This window comes from Macaca mulatta, chromosome 13 (assembly GCF_049350105.2).
Source record: "Macaca mulatta isolate MMU2019108-1 chromosome 13, T2T-MMU8v2.0, whole genome shotgun sequence".
Taxonomy (NCBI): domain Eukaryota; kingdom Metazoa; phylum Chordata; class Mammalia; order Primates; family Cercopithecidae; genus Macaca; species Macaca mulatta.
Window position 1 is genome coordinate 41155062 of NC_133418.1, and position 19109 is coordinate 41174170.

General features: G+C 41.6%; 1 protein-coding gene across 1 annotated transcript; it reads right to left on the reverse strand.

The window, feature by feature from the left end:
- Positions 1 to 375: 375 nt before the first annotated feature.
- On the reverse strand, positions 376 to 4878 carry LOC144333994 (uncharacterized). Its single transcript, XM_077960260.1, has 2 exons — positions 4531 to 4878; positions 376 to 1504 (listed from the first exon to the last, which is right to left on the reverse strand). The coding sequence occupies exons 1-2, from the start codon at positions 4829 to 4831 to the stop codon at positions 1146 to 1148; spliced, it is 660 nt and encodes a 219-aa protein (XP_077816386.1). The 5' UTR covers positions 4832 to 4878; the 3' UTR covers positions 376 to 1145.
- Positions 4879 to 19109: the final 14231 nt, after the last annotated feature.

The following is a 19109-nucleotide window of genomic DNA, read 5'->3' on the forward strand; positions in this document are numbered from 1 at the left end:
TGGAGTGTTGTAGGGCCCCTCCTGCTAACCCCGCTGCGACGACAGAGGTGGTTAAGGATATTCCGGCAATTAGTGGTAGAAAAACTGCTCGTCTATGTCGCACAGTTTCAGTTGGGGCAGTCCCTGCCCAGCCTATGAACTCTGCCGGGGTCAGCAGGGTCAGTCGGGGAACTAGTGTAACAGGGATGCACAACTGTACGTCAGAGATGCTTTTGGACAGAGTTTTTAACAGAGTCATATTACACCAGAAGAACACACCAGGGGGAGCATGTATGGGGCTATTAGGGTATGTAGCCGTCTGGTTGCAGAGGCTGCTACTAAATGCTGAATAACAGTAGGGGTATTTCTTTTGGTATGGGTCACGGTACAGGGCTACATCAGGTATTGCAACTGTTGATGAATTAGAACCTGGCATATAGTTTGTGGGTGGGGAGGAAAGGGGAACAGTGGTTAATGGTGGTCTTCCTAAGGTTGCACACATAAAGCAAGAGGACAGGTCACCTAAACCGGTGAGGTTGGCGAATGCTAGCCCTTCTTGTAATAGGGTTAGCCAGGAGAAGGGCTGCAAGTCTTGTGATAGCTTGGTTTCCTGTCTGTGGATTTGTGTATGGATTAAGGGTCGAATCTGGACTAGACTCCGCCACAAGTACAGGTGGCTACTAGGCCAGCTACTACTGGCATCGTAGTAGACTGCCCCATGTTGGGGCGATGTCCACCGGGAGTGCCCTGGATCTGTTATTATCCAAGTGAATATGTTGGGAGTCCCTGTCGGGTAGCGAGTCCTGAGGAGGTTAGACTTTCTCGGGTATTCGTCCTATACCCTGGCTGAGTGCATTTTACAATAGTGGTATGGGCAACCTGCATTCTGGTGCCACCAATAATTCTTACAATTATATTCAGTCTGATCATATTCAAAACAAATCATGGGTATCCCCGGTTGGGCAATTTGGAAATTAGTGAAATTGAGGTAAATTGGAGTATTGCACCCGGAGGGGGGGCAGTCTGCACTAGCTAGCAGTTTACCCGCTTGGGGGGTTTCCCCGGGGTGAGTTTTGTTCTCATAGAGCCAGAACTTCCAGACATAGGGATTAGACGGCGCAGCAGTTAGGAGAGTCAGATGTATAAGGCATAAAAGCATAGGCAAGCTAGACATGGTTACGGCTATGTGGGTGACGGCGCAGGGTTAGCTTTAAGGGATTGTTCTTAGCTTTGTCTACAGTCCATGTAACCGGTGCTCCAGACGGCTCGAGAAGGTCGGATGTTGGGTCCACTGGTTTGACGTGTGTGTAGTGGATCCACGAAGCGATGCCTTCTACTTTGAGAGCGGTGGGAGTAGTCAGGAGTACTTGCAGTGGTCCTTTCCACCTGGGTTGAAGAGTTTCTTGCCGGTGGCGCTTGACTAGGACCCAGTCTCCCGGCTGGAACGGATGAGGCGTCGGCGGAGGTCCTGCCTCGTACAGTTCTCGTAGTCTGGGCCAAATTTCCTGGTGAATTTTCTGTAAGGCTTGTAAGGAGAACAGGAGCTCAGAGACATTTTCAGTTTCAGGTTTGAGTAAGTCATCTTTTAGACTGGGGACCAGGGATGGGGGTCTGCCATACATGATTTCATATGGTGTGAGGCCTAGTCTGTAAGGGGTATTTCGGGCCCGGAACAGAGCGTAGGGGAGAAGTACTACCCAATTAGCGCCAGTCTCCATGGTCAATTTAGTTAAGGTCTCCTTCAGAGTCCGATTCATTCTTTCTACCTGTCCTGAGCTTTGGGGCCTATAAGCACAATGTAATTTCCAATTTGCCCCAAGAATGGAAGCCAAATCCTGACTTACCTTAGCAACGAAGGCTGGTCCATTGTCTGACCCTATTTGGACGGGAAAGCCATACCTGGGGAGGATTTCTTCCAAAATTTTCTTTGCTACAACCTGAGCAGTTTTTCTCTTAGTTGGGAACGCTTCTGTCCATCCTGAAAAAGTATCTCAGTCTCTGACGTTACAGCCGCTCCTGCATACCGCTGGCCTTGGTGGACGTAGCTGCTGCCATCAGTGAACCAGGTGAGTTCTGTGTCGGGGAGCGGACGATCTTGCAGGTCCTCCCGCACCCCATGCACCTGAGCCAGTATCTCAGTGCACTCATGGGACGGGGCGTCCAAGTCTGGATTTGGCAGCAGTGAAGCAGGGTTTAAAGAGGTTGGGGGCAGAAAGTTATTCTGAGGGGGTTTAACAGCAGTCCTTGATAGTGGGTGAGCCGGGCGTTACTCATCCATCGGTCCGGCGGCTGCCGGAGGATGCCTTCAATGGCATGCGGGGTTATAACGCGCAACTCTTGCCCCATGATAAGTTTATCAGCGTCTCGGACCATTAGGGCGGTCGCCGCGATTATCCACAGGCAGGGTGGCCAGCCAGCAGCCACTGAATCTAATTTTTTTGACAAATAGGCAACTGGCCTCTGCCAGGGGCCTAGGTACTGTGTTAACACGGCTTTTGCAACACCCTTACTTTCATCTACGTATAAGTGGAAGGGCTTGGAGACATCAGGGAGCCCCAGCGCGGGGGCTGATAACAAGGCAGTTTTGATTTGTTGAAAGGCCAGCTCAGCCTCTTCCGTCCAATTGAAGGGCTGCCGTTCCTTTGTTGCCTGGTATAGGGGCTTGGCTAACTCAGCAAATCCGGGTATCCATAACCTACAGAACCCTGCTGACCCCAGGAATTCTCTCACTTGCCATGTCGACTGGGGTCTAGGGATGCGTAGGACTGTTTCCTTTCGGGCTTTGGTTAGCCAGCGTTGCCCCCCTTTTAATAGGTACCCCAGATAAGTTACCTCCGACTTGCAGATCTGAGCCTTTGTTGCTGAGGCTCGGTAGCCTAGCTCCCCCAGAGTCTTCAAGAGGTCCTCAGTCCCTTGAACACAAGTTTCCGGGGATCTGGCTGCTATTAAGAGATCATCAACATATTGCAAAAGAGTTATTTCAGGGTGTTGCCGCCGGTACTCACCCAGATATTCATGAAGGGCTTCATCGAACAGGGTTGGCGAGTTCTTGAACCCTTGTGGCAGCCTGGTCCATGTTAGCTGACCGTTGATGCCCCTCTCAGGATCCGTCCATTGAAATGCAAAGAGTCCTTGACTTTTGGGAGCCAGAGGAAGGCTGAAGAAAGCATCTTTTAGATCAAGAACGGTATACCACTGTTTTTCGGGATGTAAAGCACTCAGAAGGGTGTATGGATTGGGCACAGTGGGATGTATGTCCATGACCCTTTTATTAACTTCTCTTAAATCCTGTACTGGCCTGTAGTCCGTACTGTTGGGTTTACGAACAGGTAACAGTGGAGTATTCCAGGATGAGTGGCAAGCCCGTAGGACTCCCTGGTCTAGGAGTCGGCGGATATGGGGCGTAATTCCTTCTCTTGCCTCCAGGGGCATAGGATATTGCCGAACCCGAATCGGGTCCGTCCCTGGCTTAACTTCCACAAATATGGCAGGTCGATGTTTAGCTAGCCCTAAGCCCCCAGTTTCTGCCCACACTTCAGGGAAACGCTGGAGCCAAGAGTCAATTTCCTGATCGGGGGGCTTTTGCTCTTGATGGAGTCTGTACTCATCTTCTAAGTTGACAGTCAGGATAGATATTGGCCTGTTTTGGGAATCAGTTATCTTGGGCCCTTCTGGCTCAAAGTGGATTTGGGCCCTCATTTTTGTCAGCAAGTCCCTCCCTAGTAGAGGGCAGGGGCTCTCTGGGATGACTAGGAAGGAATGGGAGACTTTTCCCGTTCCTAAGTCTACAGTCCTCTGGGTTGTCCAGGGGTATTTTTTTGATGCCTGTGGCCCCGTGCACCCAGGATGTTTTCTTAGACATTTTTCCAATTGGTTTGGTTAGGACTGAGCGTTCCGCCCCAGTATCGACCAAGAAGCGAACTGGGGACCCCTCCACTTGCAAAGTTACCCTGGGTTCGGGGAGGGGGTCCGAACCCCGTCTTCCCTAGTCAGAGTCCTGGGTAACGAGTACGGAGGTAGGGTTAGCTGGTCTCCGTTTCTTTGGGCAGTCTTTAATCCAGTGACCACGTTCCTTGCAATAAGCACACTGATCCTTTTCTAATCCTTGCCTAGAGCCTTGCTTTGTCTGCTTTCTGCTTTGGCCATTCCCTGCCTGGGGGAAAGCTGCTACTAAAACTTTGGTCATTTCTTTGGTTGCCTTGAACTGTTTTTCTTCTGGAGTATCCCTATTATTATAAACTCGCTGGGCCATCTGAAGGAGGTCCTGAATCTGCTTTCCCTCTAAACCTTCTAATTTCTGGAGTTTTCTTCTAATATCTGATGCTGCCTGGTTTACAAAGGACATTACTACTGCAGCCTGATTTTCCGGTGCTTCCGAGTCCATAGGGGTATACTGTCTGAAAGCTTCCATTAATCTCTCTAAATACACAGCGGGGCTTTCTGTCTTACCTTGTAACACAGAATATACTTTAGCCAAATTGGTGGGCTTGCGAGCTGCAGCCCGGAGACCCGCCATTAGAGTCTGGCGATAAATGAGCAGTCGTCCCCTACCTTCTGCCGTGTTGTAGTCCCATCTGGGCCGGGTCAAAGGAAAAGCCGCGTTAATGAGGTCAGGATTTGCAGTTGGCTGGCCGTCATCTCCTGGAACCAGCTTTCTGGCCTCAACTTGGATTCTTTCCCGCTCCTCCGTTGTGAACAGGATTCGGAGGAGCTGTTGACAGTCATCCCAGGTTGGCTGGTGAGTAAACATGACACTGTCTAACAACGAGGTTAGATCTTTGGGATTATCGGAGAACCGAGCATTTTGGGACTTCCAATTGTATAAATCACTAGTGGAAAAAGGCCAATACATGAGATGGGAGAGCCCGGTATCATCGAGCGATCCTATTTCTCTGAGAGGCAGGGCTACGGTGGAGACAGGGAGTCGGGAAGCTTGGTCCCGCAGTACGCAGCCTCGCGTTAGGCCGGCCGGCCCCCCCGAGTTACTTTCGCTCTCGGCTGCTTCCACTTCTCGGTTTCCCTCTACGGAAGCACCACCCTGGAGGACTGGGTCCTGCGGGATAAGGTGCAGATATGGTGGGGGAAGTGTGGGTTCTAACGTTAGGGGGTCCTGGCTGTCTGGCAGCACAGGGGCCGAGGGAGCAGAGGGAGTCCTTTGTCTTGTAGGTCGCATTACTAGGACCTTGCAAGGCTCAAGGATGAATGGAGTTATCCAGGGCGGTGGGTCTTCCACAAGATTTTGCCACACTAGAATATAAGGAATTTGATCAGGATGTCCTGACTGCCCTGGCAGGAAAATCTTAGTTTTTACCTTAGTAATAAGAGAGAGACAGAAAGTTCCTTCAGAGGGCCACCCTACGCCGAAAGAGGGCCACTCCAAACGGCAGAAAGTAACTAGCTTTCCCTTCTTTAGTTCTACGCTTAAGTTACGCCCCCGAGCCTTCACATCCTTAAAATTGGTAACAAGGAGTGAGAGCGGCGTGCTCTGGTTATTGCCCATCTTTGGACTGCTCCTACAAAGAGAAGGAGGGATGAAAATGAGTGAGAAGCAGAGGGGAGTATCCGACAGGTCCGGTCCTGGAAGGGGAAGAAAAGGTTTTATGTTTCATTTTGGACTTATACTTAACACTTAACAATAACGGACAGACAGTGAGAAACGATGAGCCTTTGCGAGCGCGTGTCGGACTTCCAACCTGAGTCAGACGGGGCAACCAAGGATGGAGGCCCCCAGATGGGCACTGGGGGACGTCTCCCACCAGTCCCGAGTGGCTGTCTTCTAGCGCGTCCGCCAAGACCATGCCACTTATAAAACAGACCAATACAGATTACAGATTACGGATTTCGCGAAATTTCAGGGAGACAGACAGAGACAAAGAGACAGTGACAAAGCCGGCTTACCTACAGATTAAGATCCATTGACTTGGGGGTCTGGTGGGCTTGGGGGAAATCCCGGACGAGCCCCCATTTGTTATGCCCAGACCGTTTATTCCCCGAAGAAGACCACCAGAGTCCAGAGTCAAAGCTAAGCAGCAAGGATCTTTATTACAGGTTCGAACCTGGAACTCTCCCTCGCTCGTGAAACGAGACGGGCAGGAGAGCTCCCCCACTGAGCTCCGAGCAGTGTTATATAGTCTAAGAAAAGTGGGCATAGAGTTATTATACAAATCAGATATATGATTGGCTAGTGTTTGAACAAGGCGATTTGGCTAACTATGATTGGTTCCCGCCATTTCTGATATTTTGGTTCAAACTTTGAGGCGGGAGAGCAGGTTTATGGCAGCAAGAGTTTATCTTACTTAAACACGTCTTGTGACCTTGCCTCAGAACTTACAAAATCTCTGGTATGTGCAAAACAAAATCTCTGGTACGTGCAGAAAACCAGGTACTCACAGAACTTACGAAATCTCTGGTATGTGCAAAGATTAGAGAGCAGAACAAGGGTGTAGCGGGTGGGGGGCGGGTACACATCTATCTTTGTGTCCTTTCAAGGCGATTCTCCTGCCTCAGCCTCTGGAGTAGCTGGGATTACAGGCACGTGCCACCACACCTGGGTTATTTTGTATTTTTAGTAGAAATGGGGTTTTGCCATGTTGGTCAGGCTAGTCTCAAACTCCTGACCTCAGGTGATCCACCGGCCTCGACCTCCCAAAGTGCTGTGATTACAGGTGAGAGCCACTGTGCCTGGCCCATTAAGGCCATCTTAATCACCGTCTCACCAGTGAAAGTCATACAGCCAGGGCAATTACCATTGTTGATGAAAAGAGTCAAACTCTATAAATATTTGAAGAGATTTATTCCAAGCCAAATATGAGTGACACAGCCCTCAGGAGGTCCTGAGAACATGTGCCCAAGGTGGTTGAGGTACAGCTTGGTTTTATGTATTTTAGGAAGGCATGAGACATCAATCAAATACATTTAAGAAATGCGTTGGTTATGGGGGAGGGATAGCATTGGGACATATACCTAATACAAATGACGAGTTAATGGGTGCAGCACACCAACATGGCACATGTATACATATGTAACAAACCTGCACGTTGTGCACATGTACCCTAGAACTTAAAGTATAATAATTAAAAAAAGAAAAAAAGAAATGCATTGGTTTGGTTCAGAAAGGTGGAACTGTTATGCCCAGACCGTTTGTTCCCCAAAGAAGACTACCAGAGTCCAGAGTCAAAGCCAAGCGGCAAGGATCTTTACTGCAAGTTCGAACTTGGTCCCTCCATTCCACAGCATACAAGAGGGCCCCGAACAACGCGAGTGCTTGCTTTTTATAGCCCGATGTAAACAGGATATGTAAAGTTACAGGGGAACAAGGTAATTCTCTCGGTTACAGCACATTTAGCATTTTTTATTGGTTCCCGCTGTGTCCTTATCGGGGATTTCCTAGGTGGTGTTTTTCTGAAGTTTGAGAGAGATATGGAGGAATGTGTTTGTGCTGGGCTCAGGAAGTTGGGAGATACATGGGGGATGTGCCTCATTCCTTTCAGAACAACACAAAGCGGGGGCTTCCAGGCCATAGGTAAATTTAAACATTTTCTGGTTGACAACTGGTTGAGGTTATCTGAAGACCGGGTATCCATAGAAAGGAATGTTCAGGTTAAAGAAAAGGGATTGTGAAGACCAGGTTTTATTGTCCAGAGGAAGCTCTTAGATAGCAGACTTCAGAGACAGCAGGTTCTAAATTGTTTTATATCGGATTTAAAAGGGTGCCTGGCTGTTAGTTGATTATCTCCTGGATCTGGGAAGGAAGGAAGGAAAACAAAGGGTGAAGGGGATTCTCTATAGAATACGGATTTTTCCTACAAGAGACTTTGCAAAGCAATTTCAAAGTATGGCAAGGAAATATATTTTGGGGTAAAACATTTGATGTTCTTCCTTGTTATACCAGAGTCAAATTGGAAAGTAAGTCATGAAATACAGGGTTAAACAAAACCCATCTGATGAGAATTTATGGTTTATTGGGCATGACTTCCCAGACTCCTTAGAAAGGAGTTTGGGTAAGATAAAAAAACAGAGCTTGGTCCTCATCGTCATGACAAGCTACCTAAACAGATGACAATGCCTATATAACCAAACTGTTAAGGACCAATATTTCTGTTCACTTCATAAATACAAGAGCAAATGTTTTGACTTCTCACCTCCAACATTTTAGTGTCCTAAAAGGAAATTGTTTAAGTTATAATTATTAATGCTATATCAGGAGGGAGGTATATCTTTCATGAAAATTTATTTTTGAATTTCCATTAAGAGTCTATGATGCTCAACTATTTCATGTTTGTTTGATTCGTAATACTCAAAAAGTTTCAAAAAGTTGCCATAAAGACAGAGTTTAGGGAATAGAGTTCAATGTCCAGGGGAACAAAAATGAGATAAAAGTGGAAGCCAAGGATCATCTTGATAAATCATCTCTCATTTGGTCAGCAACCCTTGGAATTCGAGGAACAGCAAAGATGATATGATGTTAAATAGTGAAAATTGCTTCATTTACTGGCAACCTGGGAATCTGCCCAGTCAGCTTTACAGAGAACCTCGAGCCGACATTACCCTAAAATTCTTTGTGCACATGGCTGGTTTAATTCATCTATAATTACATTTACCTATAAAATTACTCTACATGTTTGATTTCAGGGATACCAGGATAGTCTTCTCTGTCCAAATGATACAAAATTCCAGAGGAATAATACAAATATTATAAAAATAATACAAAATTCCAGAGGAAATGTCACCATTAGAGAGTACTTTGTTTTTGATCACTTTGATCACTTTGTAATTGTCTTCCCTTGGTGCATTTTCTTAAGGGTTATGCCAGAGCATATTTGCTCCTTTAGTCTCTGGAGACAGCAGTGAGTGCACCCTCTCTCCATTTTTCTTTCCCTTCGGTGCAGTCAACAAGGTTCACTCCTTCTGCCTTCTTAACCTCTTTCACAAACTAACAGATAAAAATGAAGTATTTTACAAGTAAATGCTGAGATTACATTTTATTGCATCTGTCCTTGCTATCTGCAGTGATATTCTCAATTCTATCCTTACCTCTCCAGTCCAATTCACATACCACCAGTCATTTCAAATTCCTCAAATAGGACTTTGCATATTGTTATAACAAATATTTTCCAGGCTGGGTGGGGTGTGAAGAAAAATGCATTCAAAGCTTTCTATTTGCATATAAAGTAAAAATTAATTTTTTAGGATTAAAAAATGAAAAAAGACCTCATACTTCATTTGCATTGACCAATAAACAAACGATTTAATATTAATATCTTGATCTAAGTTTCTATTTTTTCAAAATAGAAGTGAAAATATATCCTCCTTACAAATATATTGTCAATATATAATCTGTGTGTATATTTGCACATGCTGCACATATATGTTTGTGACTACATATAAGCCAACGTTTGGTCTAGTACTTTGATCATGCTAATAATTTAATATATTTTACTTGTTATGACCGTGTGTTGGCTCAAACAAGGTTTCACTGGAATTTCAATGTGACTCAGAATGTTATCATAACAGAATAATTAATGAATGCTTCAAGACAGAATTTTGAAAGCAAATGAGTTCAGAAATATCAGAGATGGCATGTCAGGCAGATGGAGTTACTATATATATATATATATATATATATATATATATACAGAGAGAGAGAGAGACAGAGAGAGAGAAAATGTGCAAAACCTTGAAGCTTCTGATTTGAGAGATCATGCATTTGTTGAAAAATAGAAGAAATAAATATGCATATGAGATTTTTGCCATGGAAAATGTGTGAAAGGGCTTTGGATTCAGGATATGCTACATTCAATGTTGTACTGAACAGTGAAATGCTAAAAGTCCTCTCTCTCTCTCTCTCTCTCTTTTTTTTTTTTGAGACAGAGTTCCACTCTTATTGCACAGGCTGGAGTGCAATGGCATGATCTCTGCTCACCACAACCTCCTCCCAGGTTCAAGCAATTCTCCTGCCTCAGCCTCCCAAGTAGTTGGAATTACAGGCATGCACCACTATGCCCAGCTAATTTTGTATTTTTAGTAGAGACAAGGTTTCTCCATATTGGTCAGGCGGGTCTCGAACTCTGGACCCCGGGACCCCAGGTGATCCTCCCGCCTCGGTCTCCCAAAATGCTGGGATTACAGGAGTGAGCCACCATGCCCGGCAGTCCTTTCTCTTAAAATCAGAAACATCATACAACTGTGTGTTGGAATATGTTACTACTTCTCTGTGGTTGGAATAGTGTTTTTGAAGAAAGTGAATACAATGAGTAAAATGTGCACTGGCTATTACATCTTTGAATAAAGTTTCCCAAAGACAAATGGATGGCCAAGTTTAAACTAGTTTGGAATATATGACTGAGGCCGAGTGCCAAAATAAGGAACATCTTACTGTCTCATCTTGAATCAATATCATGACATCTATCTGCAGAGAATCTAGATCACAATGTGAAGTCTAAGTATACTTAACAGCCAGCTGCACAGAGATCGTTGTCTGCCATCTCAGTATGGTAGTCCTGTCCTCTGGGAAACATGGCTCAAAGAATATGAAGGTCTTATTGTTTTTCCCCAACTGCTGTTCCCCAATTACTCTCATGAAAAGCAATAAAAATATTATTGAAAATTATAGAAAAATCTTGATTTTTGTAGAAAACAGAAGCTCCCACTTCTAGGGAAGCTCTAGTATGGTGAGATTAGGCTTCTTCTTTCAAGCATTGTGAAGCATTTACATTAAATGTCACTGTTTAAATTCCAGCCTGTGTATACATGATACAGAAACAAATATAAAAATACAATTATAATTATTTTACATAAAACGATTTCATAAAGCAATTGGAAGTGACTGCACACAATAGAGTTATACAAAATAGTGTGACACCATGCCAGAAATCATACGTTAGAAAACAAAATTTAATGAAATCCAATTCTCAACAGCACTAAGAAGTGTAAAGACATAAAACTATCTAAAATATTGTCTCGGTGAAACATAGGCAGAAATTTTTGTTGAGAGAAAACATGCATATTTGAATAAAAGGAGAACCATACTAGAGCTTTATACATGAATGGGTTGATAAAAGAGGTTAAATGTGGGTTTTCTTCGGTCGCATTCATGTGTAATTAATAAAATTATAATAACAGTTAAAATTAATTTTATTTTAGGAGAAGACAAAAATAATAACTGATTTATCTCAAAGAATTATCAAAAAGAGTATACAGAGTACTGTAGCATTAAGTACCCCATAGGAAACAGTTGCCAAGCTTGAAGGTCAAAATGAATAGAATAATTAAGGGGCTATTCAAGAGATGTGGACATAGTTAAGGGTAATGGAGCCTGAGACTCTGGCAACAACAGAAAGCCACTTACCACCCACTCCTGGGTCTAACATGACAGAAGACAGAGCTGGATCTGTGGAGTACATTTCCATGCAAAAGAAATGGCCATCTAAGATGATTTGTCCTGTGGGATGCAGCCACTGTCAGAATGATAGGAAAGAGGGCTAGGAATGATACCTACTTGACATCTTTCTCTCTGCATTTCTGACTCCTGCTACTGCCACCCATTTTCCAAACCCAGCCAGTAGCCACAGGGCAGGAATGAGTAGGTCTTGTCAAAAAGCATGAATGCCTAAGCACTATGGTTTAAATATGTCCACTCCAAAATTCGGGTAATACAATGTGACACTATTAAGAGGTGAACCCTGTCTCCAATAAAAATACAAAAATTAGCCAGGCGTGATGGCATGTGCCTGTAGTCTCAGCTACTTGAGATGCTGAGGCAGGAGAAGCGCTTGAACCTGGGAAGTGGAGGTTGCAATGAGCTGAGATCATGCCATTGCACTCCAGCCTGGCTATGCGAGTTCCAAAATGAAGAATATAAGCATTTTGGCAGGAATTGAGGGATGATAGGACTTTTAAAAGATAGTTTTGTTAATAACAATACGGTTTGTTACCTCTATTTTTGAGTTAATATATAATAACGAAAGCATAATACGTGAATTGCGAGTCCATCTAAAAACTTGCTTGTATAATTATATAAATATGATTAGTTGAAGGCAGAAGGGAGCTAGAGCAATATCTGGACTTTCCTGATGAAGAAAAATGAGCCCCAGAATGATGAAATGATGTGTACAAGGTCATAGCACTAATCAATTAGGGATTTACACAGCTTCTTTCCAGCATTGGCCATTTCAGGAACAGGCTTTGTGAGTGCACTGTTAAGCAAGAAGGAGCTCACTGTCTGTAAACTTGGCACTACTTATTGAAGGTTAGGGTCAATGCTGATTCCATTTTTAGGTATAAGGTATAATGCCTTTTAGGGACCTGGAGAGGAATAACCGTCAATCTGTTTTTTCCCGAATTCTCTGTTCCATTCCTGTTCCTACAGGTAAGAGAATGAGGATGAAAGAAAGAGCACTTGGTGTTTGACTGGGGTAAAGAATGCAGGCGCCAGATTCAGGTTTTCAAAAGTACCATGTTGGTATTTTTCAAAAAAATTTCTTAGATTAACTGTGGATAAAGAATTTCTGTGCTAAGATATTTCTTAAATAAAGAATTATAAATAAGGTCAAAATAAATTGGCCTATTTAGGTAGCAAGGCAGCCACAATTTTCAAAAAGTTATTTTTTTGTTTGTTTGCTTTTTGTCTTTGAGACAGAGTCTTGCTCTGTCACCCAGGCTGGAAAGCAGTGGCGTCCTCACCTCATGGCTCCCTCAGCCTTGACTTCCCAGACTCTATCTTCCAGGCGGAAGAGATCCTCCCGCCTCAGTTTAGAGTAGCTGGGACTACAGGAACGTGCCACTACACCTGTGTATTAGTCTGTTCTCATGTTGCTAATAAAGACATACCTGAGACTGGGTAATTTATAAAGGAAATAGGTTTAATTGAATCACATTTTGGCATGGCTGGGGAGGCCTCAGGAAACTTACAATCATGGCAGAAGGGGAAACAAACATATCATTCACATGGTGGTAAGGAGAAGAAGAATGAGAGCCGAGCAAAGGGGGAAGCCCCTTATAGAACCATCAGATCTCGTGAGAACTTACTATCACAATAATAGCATAGGGGAAACTGCCCCCATGATTCAATTACCTCCCGCTGTGTCCCTCTCACAACACTTGGGGATTACGGGAACTACAGTTCAAGATGAGATTTGGGTAGGGCACAGTCAAACCATATCAACCTGGCTACTTTTCTTTTGTTTGTTTTTAGTAAGGACGCCATCTCTCTATGTTGCCCAGGCTGGTCTCAAACTTCTGAGCTCAAGTGATCCTCCCACCATGACCTCCCAAAATGTTGGGAATACAGGCATGAGCCACTGTGCTGGGGTAATAAAGTTCTTAATCACTTGCTTGCAGAAGTTGCCCAGAAACCCATTGTTTTATTCATGCTATGAAACCACTGAGAATTAGTTGGCCATCCTGTTTGAAATAGCAGGCTAGATTACATCCCTGAAAAGAAAGTAACAATATAACAACTTTCACTTCATCCCCTGAGAGAGAAAAATGTGACACTAATTCTCTATCGCCTTTATCCTTTAGAAAGATGAGAAGACAGTTTTTAGATTAGCCTCCTGGGAGTCACTACCCTTTGTAAAATAGTCAACTGTGATGTGTTATTTGTCAGGTGGATATTATTGTTAATTTTGAGAAGTTCATAATGCAGAGTTGTAGGTTATGCTCTAATTTGTTGGCATTTTCTCATCTGACAAAACAAAAGTTGCTAAAAGTAACAATAGCCACTCTAAGATTTGTTTTGTGCGTGTGTGTGAGTAAATTTGGAGCTTATGAGTATATTTAAAACTTATAATGATTTTGTGAGTCTGTGACATTTATTCCTAACTGTTCATCATAAAAGAGCAATCAAAACTGCCTCTGACCTGTAGATCAGCCTGTGTGGCATTATCAAAATTGTGACACAACAGAGCTTTCAGGATTTTTATGAGGTTAAGAAGTCAGACAAACAATGATTAATTTACAGGAAGGTCACCTTAATTTCTAGAAAGGTACATTAAGTTTGCTGAGTATTGAAATATAGCAAGAGAGATGATTAAAAAAAATAGGTTTTGTTTTTGTTTTATTTTGTTGTTTTTACATGCCGAAGACTGATATGGCTCTGTGTCCCCACCCAAATCTCATGTTGAATTATAATTCCCACATGTTAGAAGAGGGGCCCGGTGGGAGGTGATTGGGTTATGAAAGCAGACTTCCCCCTTGCTGTTCTAATAGTGAATGAGTTCTCACAAGATCCAGTTGTTTGACAGTGTGTAGGGCTTCCCTCTTCACTCTTTCCTGTGGACACGTGAAGACCTGCTTGCTTCCCCTTCATCTTCTGCTATGACTGTATGTTTCCTGAGGCCTCCCTTCCCAGCCATGCCTCCTGTATAGCCTGTGGAATTGTGAGTCAGTTAAACCTCTTTTCTTCGTAAACTACCCAGTCTCATCAGGTAGTTCTTTACAGCAGTGTGAGAATGGAATAATACAGAAAATCAAGGAGGATTTCCCACTGAATTAGCTCCAATCTGACAAGGCAATGGGAATTTTTATTTGCTGTGTTTAGATGAAAGTTTGTTTCAACTATTTTTGACAATTAGAGTGGGACTAACCCATCTGAGCCCACTAGGGTGGTTGAACGTGCTTTTGCTTATGTGTTTGTTTATTTCCCAATCTTTAAGTACTATGAGAATGCTATTCTTGGAGAAAGTGCCTAACTGCCATAGTAAAAATTTTTCCTATGATCTCCGTGTATTTTTTTTTTTTTCTTGCTAGACCACAACAGCTCTTAGACAGGGCCAGCTCTAACATGTCCTTGGAGAGAAACTCCACATCCAACAGAAGCTCTAAGGGACAGTGAAATGTATAAAATCAAATGTGTGTTCAAATTTCTGCCAGGCCACGTTGACCTGCCTCAAACATTTTAAATGGTGGTTTTGAGTCAGTAGGTACTTGGCTAGAGATTATAAATCAATCAGCTTAAATGTCTAACTATAAAAAAATATAAAAACTAAAGAGTAATGTGTTGTTAGACACAGCAAATATATGCATATGCTTAAAAAACCTGTTCTTTTATTATCCACTGTTTCTCTTTAAATTTTAGTACCTTCAATCAAGATTTGACTGCATTTATACAAAACATTTCCCCTTTCCAGAGGATGATTTTTGCCTAAAATAGCCCAGGAGAACATTTGGGAGTATCCCAAATTGTAGTTGCTACATCAGATAAATCACATCTACTATTTTATAATTTCAACTATTAAAACGTATTAGGAAATATGGCCTGCCACTCTTTTGGCAGGAGCACATGATTAAGCAGCTTGGTGAATAGAATGAACAGGTGCTGGGATAAAAATCAAAAAGCCCATCCATCTTCATGCTTCTGGGGAAAATAAACCTTTGGGAGTTCCAACTAGTAGAACATTCCTTTCTTGTTTTTGTAGTTTAGTGCATTTTGGGTTTTCAGAGCTTTCTCTGATCATTTTATATTTGCTAATGTGAAAGACAATCATATAATGAATTGCTTGCAGTGTATTTGCTGCCTTATTGATAAACCATGCCAAGCATTAATGGTGCAGAAAGCTAACACCTACTATTTAGGAAATTATATTTATCATTCAGATAATGAATAATAATATTACATTCTGAACTCCGAATGCAAGAGCATGTCTGAATCCTTAATCCTCAATACCACATGTTACTTACACGTAATAGTTATCAGAAACATTGGTTGAATGATTGAATGCAATATTGCAATTAATTCAATAGACAGACATTACTTTAGTATGTGTCATCCTCTGTCTGTGGAATGTCCTCTCCAACCCCATCCAGTACACTTTGCCCATGCAAATTCATCCATAGAATTTCATATCAGACATCACTTCTGAAAGCAATCCTTCTCTGGTTATGTACAAGACAGAAGTAATCACTCTCTCCTTGGAGCTATCTAGATACCATGTTTATGTTTTTACATTGCACATACATACTCTTAAAGTTTGTTTATATGTCTTTTTCATGATCAGAGAGAATTTCTTTGAAGTACATAGTACGTATTTCTTTATCTCTGTCTTTTCTTTATCTAGCACAAGGTATGTAATAAACTTTTCCTATTGTTGGATACATTCAAGGATATCTAGACAGATTGAAGAAGATATGATGTTTGTACTCCTGAATTCTCATACAAACATATCTTTAAATTATGTCATTAACATTATATCAGTTAGATGTGATATTTGAGCTACTAAATCACTCTCCAATTGTTAAGAAAAAAATTTACTAAACATATACTTTTTTGGGCCGGGCACAGTGGCTTACTCCTGTAATCCCAGCACTTTGAGAGGCTGAGGTGGGTGGGTCACCTGATGTCAAGAGTTTCAGACTAGCCTGTCCAACATGGTAAAACCCTACCTTTACTAAAAATACAAAAAAACTGGTGGTGGGCACCTGTAATCCCAGCACTTTGAGAGGTCGAGGTGGGTGGGTCACTTGATGTCAGGAGTTTGAGACTACCTGTCCAACATAGTAAAACCCTACCTCTACTAAAAATACAAAAAAATTGGTGGTGGGTGCCTGTAATCCCAGCTACTCAGGAGGCTGAGACATGAGAATTGCTTGAACCTGGGAGGCAGAGGTTGTGGTGAGCCAATATGACGCCATTGCACTCCAGCCTGAGTGACAAAATGTGACTACATCTCAAAAAAAAAAAAAAAATACTTTTTTGAAATCCTGAAAAAAAATGAGCATGAATATGTCACATATATGAGTAGGGCATATGACATTTAGGGCAAATGACATTTTAAATGCAAAGCTATAGAGCTGAAATTTGGTCCTATTTAATCAATATAATGGAGAGAAATTCAGTGTTATACTAGTAGTGAGAAATGAGAATGGAATATAGACAGGAATATGGCATAAAGTTTACTCCATAGCTGTGGGAAGTGAAAAGCCATGTGCTAGATGGCCTGGAGTGATCATAAACTCATTGACATGGACAGCAGTAAGAAATTCAAGCAAGAGATAATAAGGACTCAATAAAATGAATGGCAGCATGGGTAGAAAGAAAAAGTAGATTTAAGGATACATCTAAATTGCAACTGACAGAATATAGTGATTATTTACATAGAGTTGAGACACATATTGTGCACCAAGTTTTTTGTCATTTTTGTTGTGTTTTTAACCTTAAGCAATTTTTTGAAATGCAGTATTATTAAGAGAAATAAAGAAATGTGAGAATTGCGTCATAAATGGGACATAAATTGTAAGACAGATATTAAATTCTATTGCATACATGTTAAGTGCCACTGAATTTGCAGATAAAAATGTCCACTAGGCAATATGAAATGTGTTTATCACATGAGAGCATTTTCAGATAAGACTACAGATTTTGTACTTAATGACATAGAGATAGCAGTTGAAGCCCTGAAAACAAATAAGGTCACTCAGTGAATACGGAGCAAAGAACAAACAGGATCACATTTTGAATTCTGGGAATCGTGTACTGTTGAAGATTGAATAGAGCAGAAAACACCAGCAAGCTTTAACACACCAGCATACAAAAGAAGCAAGCACCTTCATCCAAATATTTTTGGCTTCTAGGGAAATGTTGACACTAAGAAACTGCTTGTGTCTGTACTAGGTTTATAAGAGAGATAATGAAAGAATGCTCCAGGCATTATTATATTTTTCTATAGGCATTTCCTTCAGGCCATAATCTGTTCTCCAGGTAACTGTGTTTAATGATGTAGAAGTACAAGGATTCCCCTTTCTCCAGGTAGACCTAGGTCTTCGAACCATAAAAGTATGTGAACAATAGTTCTTGGTATTGTCTTAGGATTGTACCTTAATTTAGAATCTTCAGAATTTTTATTAATACAATGTGAGAAAAAGGAAATAAAGGAAAACACAAACCGAGAAAAACAATGGATCATTAGAAGAGATTTTTCCCAAAGGCCTGATGCAGATCTTTTCAAATTAGCTAATCAAAGTATCTTTATAAGAGATGCCTAATCACGAGAAGGCTCAAGCAAATCTTACCGTCCAGCTAGATCAAAATAGGAATTCAAATTCCTAAGAAAGAAAATACCCTAAACATAAAATATTCTCTTGCCATCATCCTAAGTCATTTTGAAGAAAAGCCTAGAGTGGAGTTGGGTAGAATATTGAGCTTCTCCTAATGGCTGTATCAAAGAAGGCCAATGGAATTGGAGATAAACAGGAGAGAGCTGTAAGACACAGAGTCACTGAATAGTGACAACAAACTCATACACACACATCACTTATGGATAGTGATTGATTATAGGCTGTGGAATTTAGTTGTTAGGTAATAATTGATGGCTTAAGAGAAGTTATGCATACACAAGACATAAAGCAAATATGACAAGATGTCAATTGTTCATTTTTTGTTCTAGAATATTTCATTCTGATGTACATATACATCAGAACCATATTTTATATATATATATATATGTCAGAACTATATATACACATACATTTAAACATGTGGGTGTTTTTATATATATATATATATAGTCGTGATAGTCTTACAAATCTTAGGTAGCATTTGGTCATTGTCAAAAGTGAACAGTCATACATCCTTGTTTCTGTACCTTGAGGGTGCAGCCCTGAAGAGTGAAGACAGTGAGGAGTGATAGAGCACAGGAAACACTCTAACAGTGAAGTATGGTCCCCATTATGATGTTAAGAAGAAGGAAGTAAACAATATGGATTTAAGGAGCATAAAAATGGGATGGTAAATGTAAAGCAATAATGACAAAAACTATATCTGTGAACAAAAATGAATGCTACAATTAATCTTAGAAGGGAAGTTCAGGAAAAGCTAAAGGAAATCGATAGTTTAATAAGAAAAATGGGCAGTGATGTTGGATGGGTCAGAAGTTCTGGGAATTCCAGAGCTTAGTTAATACATCAGATTAGAGAATCATAGGAGCAGATGAGAGTGTATAGAAATTCTTCCTAAAAAGAAAAATATTTCACTTGCTCTTTCTTTCCTCATTTGTAATTTTGAGAATTTATTTTTAAAATATTTTAAAATTGATATGCAATAAAAGATCATGAACTCACTACAATTAGATATATTTTGTGAATCACTATGAATAAATATGTTTGAAGAGAAATTTAAAATTCCTCAAAACTTTTTG

Excerpts from the sequence above, each read along its gene's own strand:
- LOC144333994 (XM_077960260.1), bottom strand. The coding sequence starts at position 4,831 with ATGTATTGGCCTTTTTCCACTAGTGATTTATACAATTGGAAGTCCCAA. Across the intron at positions 1,505-4,530 it reads GGACTACAACACGGCAGAAG|CCTTACAGAAAATTCACCAG; the intron begins GTAGGGGACGAC and ends TCTCCTTACAAG.